Here is an 8,992-nt window from a genome sequence, read left to right as displayed (position 1 = left end):
CTTCATATCTTTCTTTAACAATTCTTTCTCTTCATAATTTTCTTTAACAATTTTCTCTCTTCATAATTTCACTTAACACAACACATCCGGCTGAAAAGAATTATTAGTTAATCAATAGCAAAAGCAACATTAATAATAGTATGTACATATATATGGATGAGGCGGTATCGATAAGGTTTCTTAAGGACGATGCTGATTGCTGGGTCATTTTGGGAAGACTAAATAGGGCATTGTAGCAAGGTAATAATTAGTGAGGCATTCAACTAGTATTTAAAATAGCATACAGCGCGCATTGGTATTTACCGCACCATCGTTACACTCGGTGGGAAATACCAATAGTGAGATATCGGATAAGAAACATCGAGAAGAGAGTGAGTGCACTTTGTAAATGGCGATTGTGAGAGACGGACGCGCAGCTAATAAAAAAGAGTTACATTAAATCACCGGGTTTGTGTTTTTATACCTATACAGTTCACTCACGCACCGATATTGGTCACTACAATTCCCGGGTTAGACGGCCTACAATTTCAGAAGTGGGATACGATCAATCGCCGCCAGTGAAAAATAGCGAAAATTTTTATTATCTCGTCCGTCGAAGACGCCATCGCTGAAAAAAAACATGTCGGACTTGGTCGGCACGGAGGAGTTCTCGGCCGCCCAGCTGCGCGAATGGCTGGAGTCCCTCAATCTACCAAAAGGTGGAAGCAAAGCTGCCATGGCAGCGAGACTTAACGAAATACCAGTAGAGCTGCGGGGACAGGGACCACCGGCAGCCGAAACATGCGAGAACGAGAGGGAAGATGAGGCGGCCGCAGATCAAGACTCGACGAAGAGCGAACGCAAAGAGAAGAACGAAAAAGCACCGCAAGCGCCTGGGCACAACAACAACCATGGCGAATATCGAGCAGAGGTTGAAATGTTAAAACTGCAAATCGAGCTGCTGAAGCTGCAGAGCAAGAGGGAGAAGGAAGGGAGAGGAGAGAACACAACACCAGCCGCCAGCAATGACGCTGGCGTCATGTTGCTAAATGCCGCCAAAGACATGTTGCCAACATATCATGGCAACATTTCTGGAAACAACGATGACGTCACAACTTGGATCGCGCAGTTTAAGGCCGTCGCAAAAGTGAACAAACTGAAGGATGAGAAGCTACTAATGCTGCTAATGTCGAAGCTTAAGGACAAAGCATTGGTGTGGCTGCATTCGAGTCCGGAGCACATGTCGCTGCCAATCGATCAATTGTTGAACGTCATGGAAGACACTTTCCATCCCAAGGAAAGCAAACTGGTGCTCCGTCGCAAGTTCGAGTCCCGTTCATGGGCACGTGGCGAGGAGTTCTCGATGTACTTCAACGCCAAAGTGTCGCTGGCATCCCGCATAGTCATTGACGACGAGGAGTTTATTGACGGAGTCATCGAAGGTATCCCAGATGTAGGCCTGCGTAGGCAAGCCCACATGCAGTGCTTTGGCGCTCCATATCAACTACTCAAGGCGTTCGAGAAGATCATGCTGCCAAAGAAGTACGGTTCAACTGAAGGGGCAAACACTGGAGCCTCGCCAACACCCATTCGCTGCTACAACTGCAACTCTTTGGGCCACGTGGCAGGGGAGTGCCGCAAGCCCAAGCGCGAAAGAGGAGCGTGCTACGGATGCGGCAGCATGAGTCACCAGGTGTCACACTGTGACGAAAAGAAGTACAAGGTACATAACGATTATATATACAAATTTAATATATACATTAGCAATTACAATAACAAATGCTTGTCCTTAGATTGCCTCATCGACTCAGGGAGCCCAATAAGTTTTATGAAGTTATCGTGTCTAGAGCACCAGTCGGAAAATAACCTAAATAAAGTGGAAGAGCGCTCACGATTAAGTTCGAACGAAATCAAAGAAGATGATTTAAGTTTATATAAGTTTAACAAAGACAAGAAAAACAGAGAAATTGAATTTATTTTGAATAAAAATGCGGATTACGCTTACGTTGGACTAAATAATAGCAAACTTAACATCTTTGGTAAAATACCCAGTTTTGTAATTATTAACAAAAATCGAATCAACTTTGAATTACTAGTAGTGGCAGACGAGTCGATGGGCTATGAGGCTGTGTTAGGTAGGGATTTTATGAATTTATGCAAATTTAAAATTGTAAGTGACATTTGCAAGGAGAAGGAGAGTGAGACAAAAAACGAGTGTGAAATAAAAAATGAGTGTTTAGGAAAAAATGAGTGTTTAGAAGAAAATGAGTGTTTAGGAGAAAATGAGTGTTTAGAAGAAAATGAGTGTTTAGGAGAAAATGAGTGTTTAGAAGAAAATGAGTGTTTAGGAGAAAATGAGTGTTTAGAAAAAAATGAGTGGAAAATAGAGAATGAGTGTTTAGGAGAATATGAATGTGAAGTTAAAGATGAGGGTGATAAAGAGAATAAGCATGAAGTAGAAAGTGGAGGCAAGGTAGAAAATGAGTGTTCTGCAATGGTTGAGTGTCTGGAAGACAGCGATACCTGCGAGAGCGTAAAAACCAATTTCAACGAACTACCAAGCCAGTATCCAGACAAAGAAAACGACTGGGAGTTGAAAGTAGGGACAGATTGTAGCCAAGAACTCGCAGGACGACTTAAATACATGTTTAGGACAGCGTATGTAAACGCAGAAAGACCAAACTTACCACAAACCAAGTGGGAAATGAAGTTGAATTTCGAACACGAAAAACCGTTTCATTGCCCACCTAGAAGACTGTCGTATAGCGAAAAAGCCCAAGTACAGAAAATGATAGACGAATACACAGAAAAAGGTTACATCAGAACCAGTGAGTCAGAATACGTTTCGCCTATAGTACTGGTAAAAAAGAATTCGGGAGAGTTGAGACTGTGCGTCGATTATCGCACACTTAATAAAGGTATGATAAAGGACAATTACCCAACACCTCTGATAGACGACCTACTAGATAAACTGTCAGGGAAAAGACTTTTCACCAAGTTAGACCTGAAGAATGGATACTTCCACGTATTTATGCATAAAGATTCAGTTAAATACACATCGTTCACGACCCCCATGGGACAATACGAATGGTTGAGGATGCCGTTCGGGTTACGAAATGCATCGGCGGTGTTTCAAAGATTCACAAACAACATTTTTGCAGATATGGTAAAGGAAGACAAAGTTATAATATACATGGACGATATTATGGTAGCAACAAAAGATAGTGATAGTCACATGGAAATTTTACAAGAAGTGATGAGACGATTGGTAGAGAATAAACTTGAATTAAGGATTGATAAATGCGAATTCTTACAGTCAGAAGTTAAGTACCTGGGCTATTCCATATCGGGTAACGGAATTAAACCAGATACGAAGGGATTACAGGCAGTAAAAGGGTTCCCAGTCCCCACGAAAACGAACGAAGTGCAGAGTTTCTTAGGGTTATGTTCTTACTTTAGACGGTTCGTAAAAGATTTTTCTACGAAAGCTAAGCCCCTTTATGATTTGGTCAAAAAAGACAGGAAGTTTGAATTCGGTATCGTAGAACTAGAATGTTTCGAACAACTCAAAAGTAATTTGTTGGAAGCACCGATCTTGGCACTTTACAATCCCAGAGATCCGACAGAATTACATTGCGATGCAAGTTCGTTAGGTTTCGGGTCAATTCTAATGCAGAAGAAGGGTGATGGCAGAATGCACCCGGTGTTTTATTTCTCCAAGCGGACAACAATTACCGAAGCAAAATACCACAGCTTTGAACTGGAGACACTAGCGATAATTTATGCACTACAACGGTTTAGAGTATACGTGCAAGGCATACCCTTCAAAATAGTGACAGACTGCAACGCGCTAACTATGACTCTAACCAAAAAAGAACTCAATCCACGCATTGCCCGCTGGGCGTTAGAGTTACAAAATTATGACTACAAGTTAGAACACAGGTCAGGAAGTAGAATGCAACACGTAGATGCGCTAAGCAGAGCCGTTCAGATACTCACGGTAGACACAAACACCTTTGAAGAAAATTTAATTATATGCCAAAACAGAGATAACAAACTGATGGAGCTGAGAGAAACGTTACAGAAATCAGAACACAAACATTATGAGATGAGAAACGGAATAATATACAGGAAAAAAGATAACAATACTATCCTATTCTGCGTACCCGAGGAAATGGAAGGCCACGTACTCTATAAGTACCACGATGAACTAGGGCACGTCGGTATAGACAAGATGACCGACGCTATATCGAAAAGCTACTGGATCTCAAACGTAAGGTAGCCAAGCGACACATTGAAAACTGTCTTTTTTTTTTTTTTTTTTTTTTTTTTTTTTTTTTTTTTATTAAGCGTTGAATCCGTACATTGCATATAACGTATCTTAACATCACTGGTAAATAATATTGGGGTAGCCAAACCTAATGCTAAATGCGAGAGGACTTACAAAAAATATAATATTATAATATTGGGAGGGAAACTTAGAGTTGGCCAATAGTTTTGGCAAAACCCAATCTCTTCAACCGCCTCAAAGGCCTGGCAGGTAGTAATCGTCTGGCGAGCATACTATGGTGTCTAATTAGCCTGTCACTGTATCTGCTGGTGTGCCTTCCAATCTGCTCCTCTACTGTATGCAGATTCAAATCCCGATGTAGGGTGGAGCCGCGCACGTACCAAGGGCAGTTCGTTATTTGCCTCATGGCGCGATTCTGCAAGACCTGTATCCGTTTATAGTTCGATTTGGCAGCTATACCCCAAATCTGCACACCGTAGAGCCAGATCGGGGCTACACAGTGTACATAAACTGCTCTTTTGGCTCTCAGTGACATGGTGCTTCCTCTGTTAATCAGCCACCGCAATTGCTGCATTCTTTGCCCACATTTACGAGCCGTAGCTTTCAAGTGTGGACCAAAAGTAAGACGCTTATCAAGGGTGATACCGAGATACTTTGCTTGCTCTGGTTGGTCCAAAGTTACGCCTTCAAACTTTATGGGTGGGGTGTGGTCTATGAGCGCTTTCAGGGTGAAGCATGGATTGGTGGTCTTCAGTGGGTTGACTTTTAAATTCCATCTTTTGCACCAAGCTGCCAAAGAGTAGAGGTACTCTTGGAGACCATCTGCTGCCTCAAGGCGGCACTTGGAGCTGTAGAGCAGTGCTATATCGTCCGCGTAGGTAGCAAGCAGAGCCTTACGGGGGGCCTCCATATGTTGCTCGCTTGGGGAGGGTAGATCTGCAGTATAGATAGAGTAAAGCAGCGGGCCAAGGACGCTGCCCTGTGGAACTCCAGCTCTCATTTGGCAAGGTGTTGAATGTGTGTTCCTGAACCTGACCATAAACTGACGTCCTTCCAAGTATGATCGTAGGACACCGTAGTATGGTGCTGGGAACAGTTTTTTAATTTTGCTCAATAGGCCGATATGCCAAACTCTATCGAAGGCTTGCTGCATATCAATGAAGACTGCATTGCAGTATTCTAGATCATCATAGGCCTGTAGGATGTGTCCTGCCAATCTGTGGACTTGCTCCACTGTGCCGTGTCCCTCCCGAAAGCCAAACTGGTGATCCGGCAAGATACGGCATTCCTTGATTATACTACCAAGACGATTGGCAAGAAGCCTCTCCCATACCTTAGATAAGGAAGACAAAAGACTTATTGGCCGATACGACTCAGGGTCATCCTCCGGTTTTCCAGGCTTATGGATCATCAGGATTGTTGCTATCTTCCACTGCTTAGGGAAAAACTGCATCCTTAACATGGCGTTAAAAATGAGCACTATGTAGAGTATCGCCCGATTAGGCAATGCTTTCAGTGTGGAATTGCACACTCTGTCAATGCCAGGAGCCTTCTTCCTCGGTAGGGACTTGATGACTTCAACAATCTCGTCAGCCCTGGCTGGTTTAATGGGTAAGGCCATTTGTAGAGGTGTTTGCAGACTATCTTTTGTCTCTTTGTACTGCGCCTCCGTGGCGAATTGGTAATGGGTGAACCTGTCCCCTAAATGATGTGCAAACGAATTGGCCTGCTCTTCTTCGTTTCTAGCAAGTTCACCGTTGGGACACCGGATGGGAATCTGTCTGAACGGTTGTCTCTTAAGAGACTTAGTGGTCTTCCAAAGCGAATATCCAGCATCCACGGTGTAATCCATGGAAGCAAGCTTTTGTTCAAAGAAGTTGCTTCGAAGTTCTCTCAGGGTGTTTCGAAGTTGCTTGGCAGCCCGGTTCCATAGAATTCGGTCCCATGGGTCTTGAGATCGGATTGCGCGTCTGCGAAGTCTCCTTTTTTGTGACAAAAGCTCTCTGGCCTCTCTTGTAAGAACTATTCCATAGGCGGCGCTTGTCGGAGGATGCGAGGGCGTTGAGGCAGCAGCAGCCATGTGTATACTCTCTGTGATATTATCTACAGCCATCTCGATATCTTCCTCAGAGTTTAGCGTGACGTTCAGTTGAATCGACCTCTCCAAATGTTGCCTAAATGCGAGCAGATCAGTGTGCTTGGTGACTAGATGAGGGCTTGGATTTTCTATAATGCCATCTGTTTTAATGCTGATGACTAAGGCCAGATGGTCGGAGTCCAGATCCCAGCTCTGACTTATTGTTGCTCGAGAATCCGGAATACCATGATGTACTGCGAAGTCTATGCAGGACGGCGTGTGATTGAGTACATATGGGTACCTGGTTGGTGATCCAGTTGCAAGGATCTTAGCGCCAGTAGCAGAGATGGCTTCCGCTAGCTCTCGCCCCCTAGGGGAATTGTAAGTGTCTCCCCACAGCCAGTGTCGGGCATTCCAGTCACCACCAACCAAATACCTTTGCCCGCAAGCACGGAGTGCATCGATGTAATGTCTTTCCTCAATCCTGACTCTGGGAGGGCAGTAAATGGCGCTGAACTCCACATCGCCCAGTCCTGTGGCTACTTTTACTGCTGACATTTGCATGCTGCGTGTCTCAATGACCCTTTGTGGAAAATGACGAAGCGAAGTCTTAACTAAAACCGCAACTCCACCAACGCTATTATTATTCCGCGATGGCTTGAAGGCTGGATAGAAGGCATATCCATGTATTTTTACAGCTGCCCCTCTTTTAATTCTGATCTCCGTCAAAAGAAGAATGTCAACGCTATTCTTGTGCGCGAAGAGCTCAACTTCTTTTGCTTTCCCTGAAATGCCGTTAGCATTCCAGATGAGAACCTTTAGTGGGTTCATTGAGATGCTGAAACGTTGTTCTGGAGCTGAAGATTAGATCCAGCCCATTGCTTAATCGTGTTGGCCAATTCAAAAACCATTTTTTCAAGTTTTTCAAGGCGTTGATTGGCTTGACTATTATGCTGCTGCTGTTCTTGCTGCTGTTGCTGTAGCCACATAAGAAACTGCTGCTGCTGCTGCTGTTGGAGCTGTTGTTGCCATTGTTGAAATTTTGTCTGCTGTTGTTGTAGCAGTGCATGAACTTCATATGAATTCTGTTGCTGGTTATTCAATCCTTGTGGCTGATGCGCTTGTAGACTATGAAAACGACGCTGAGCAGGTGTAGCAGGTATTGCATTTGAATTACCATTTGCTACGGCAGCATAGGAGGCTCCTGTATTACTTCTAGTGCCTACCAAAGGTTGGTGCTGATCAATATTTCGCTGGTGCTGCTGTATTGTTGGTCTATTAGCCCCCTTTTTGTGACTAGACTGCAAGGTAGGAAACTGTTGCTGGTCTCCAGGAAGTGTGGTAGAGTAAGCATATGCCACTTGATTATTTAAGGGGACATGACCCGTCCTGTTCGTATTAATTGCCTTCTTTGCGGAGCCCATTGATCGCCGTAGAAACTCCTGATACCATTGGCATCCTTTGTAACTGGCCATATGGCTTCCAGAGCAGTGAATGCAGGTTGGCTGTGCATCTAGGGGGCGTGTGCATTGTGAGGTTTGATGATTTTCACCGCATCTGGCACAGTTGTGATGTCGGCGGCAGTATTTGGCTGTGTGGCCGAAATCCTGGCATCGACGACATTGAGCAATCTCTGTGGATTTTCGCATCCTTTCAATCCGTATTTTTTGGCGGCAAAGGGTCTTGACTTGGTAAATTTCGTTAATTTTTGCACAAGGCTTAATATTAATGAAAAAAATATTAAGTTTTTCGTCCTTGTTAGTCCTTGAGCTTGGATTATGGATGTGAAGGACCTCGAAACCCAACATTTTAAAATCGGCGGTAATATCATTGTTTAGGGTGCTATGATGTAGGTCTCTTACAACAATTCTATGAGGCTTTTCAGTCTGCAATTGGTATGTGTGGAATTCTATTCCAATGGCATCGAAACAATCCACAATTGCTCTATAGGTATCACTGTCTTTGGGGAGGATTCTGACCGTTTCCCCCTGGTTAGCTTTGACGACAACGTTATTCAAATTTGCAACGTCCTTTATGACATCAAATAAGTCATTTAAGTTGCTAATATTGACAACTATTTGCGGTGGTTTTGGAGGGCCTTTAAGCTGATTACCAGAGCTCGTTGATTCTCCTTGAAGACACTGGTCTGTATTAACTGCTTCATAAAGGTGTTCATCCAGTTGGTCATTTCCAGCGTCTGCATCTACATTCATCCGAACTTCCTCATTATTACTATCACTTGGGATGTTCGTGTCAAGAATGGAAAATCTGTTGTTGGTGTTTGCCTGTTGGCTTGTAGTGGGGGGCAAGCCCAGGTCCCGGCCGCCGCTCCCTCGTTTAGATTTAGATGACAAAGTCTGATCGTTTTTTCTTTTGCCCGTTCTCCGTTTTTGAGCATCCAGAAGTCGTTCGGCAGCAGTGCGAAGTGTTTTTGCCTCAGTGTCGTCGGGGCATGTGGATATGGAGTTTTCTTGGCTATCAAAGCTTAGTGCAGGGCAGATACTGCTTATTGTAGCAGTTGCCATGGTGTAGGTGGTGTTGTTGGTGGCACTAGTGAATGTTACTGTTGTTGTGGTTTCTGTGCATGTATAGCGTTCAGCCTCTGAACGATACTCAGAACGAATCTCAGAAGGTAATTTGCCTGA

At 44.0% G+C, this 8,992-nt stretch overlaps 1 protein-coding gene across 1 annotated transcript; it reads left to right on the top strand.

Moving 5' to 3' along the window:
• Nucleotides 1–389: 389 nt before the first annotated feature.
• LOC117191378 lies at nucleotides 390–2,010 on the top strand. Its single transcript, XM_033396265.1, has 2 exons — nucleotides 390–1,702; nucleotides 1,773–2,010. The coding sequence occupies exons 1-2, from the start codon at nucleotides 620–622 to the stop codon at nucleotides 1,800–1,802; spliced, it is 1,113 nt and encodes a 370-aa protein (XP_033252156.1). The 5' UTR covers nucleotides 390–619; the 3' UTR covers nucleotides 1,803–2,010.
• Nucleotides 2,011–8,992: the final 6,982 nt, after the last annotated feature.

This window comes from Drosophila miranda (assembly GCF_003369915.1).
Source record: "Drosophila miranda strain MSH22 chromosome Y unlocalized genomic scaffold, D.miranda_PacBio2.1 Contig_Y1_pilon, whole genome shotgun sequence".
Lineage (NCBI taxonomy): Eukaryota > Metazoa > Arthropoda > Insecta > Diptera > Drosophilidae > Drosophila > Drosophila miranda.
The sequence above is the reverse complement of the archived record's forward strand: the minus strand, read 5'-3'. Positions and strand labels throughout refer to the sequence as shown.

Bases quoted from the DNA above. Each gene is read 5' to 3' on its own strand.
- LOC117191378 (XM_033396265.1), top strand. From the start codon at position 620: ATGTCGGACTTGGTCGGCACGGAGGAGTTCTCGGCCGCCCAGCTGCGC. The intron at 1,703-1,772 runs GTACATAACGAT...GCTTGTCCTTAG, and splicing joins GTGACGAAAAGAAGTACAAG to ATTGCCTCATCGACTCAGGG.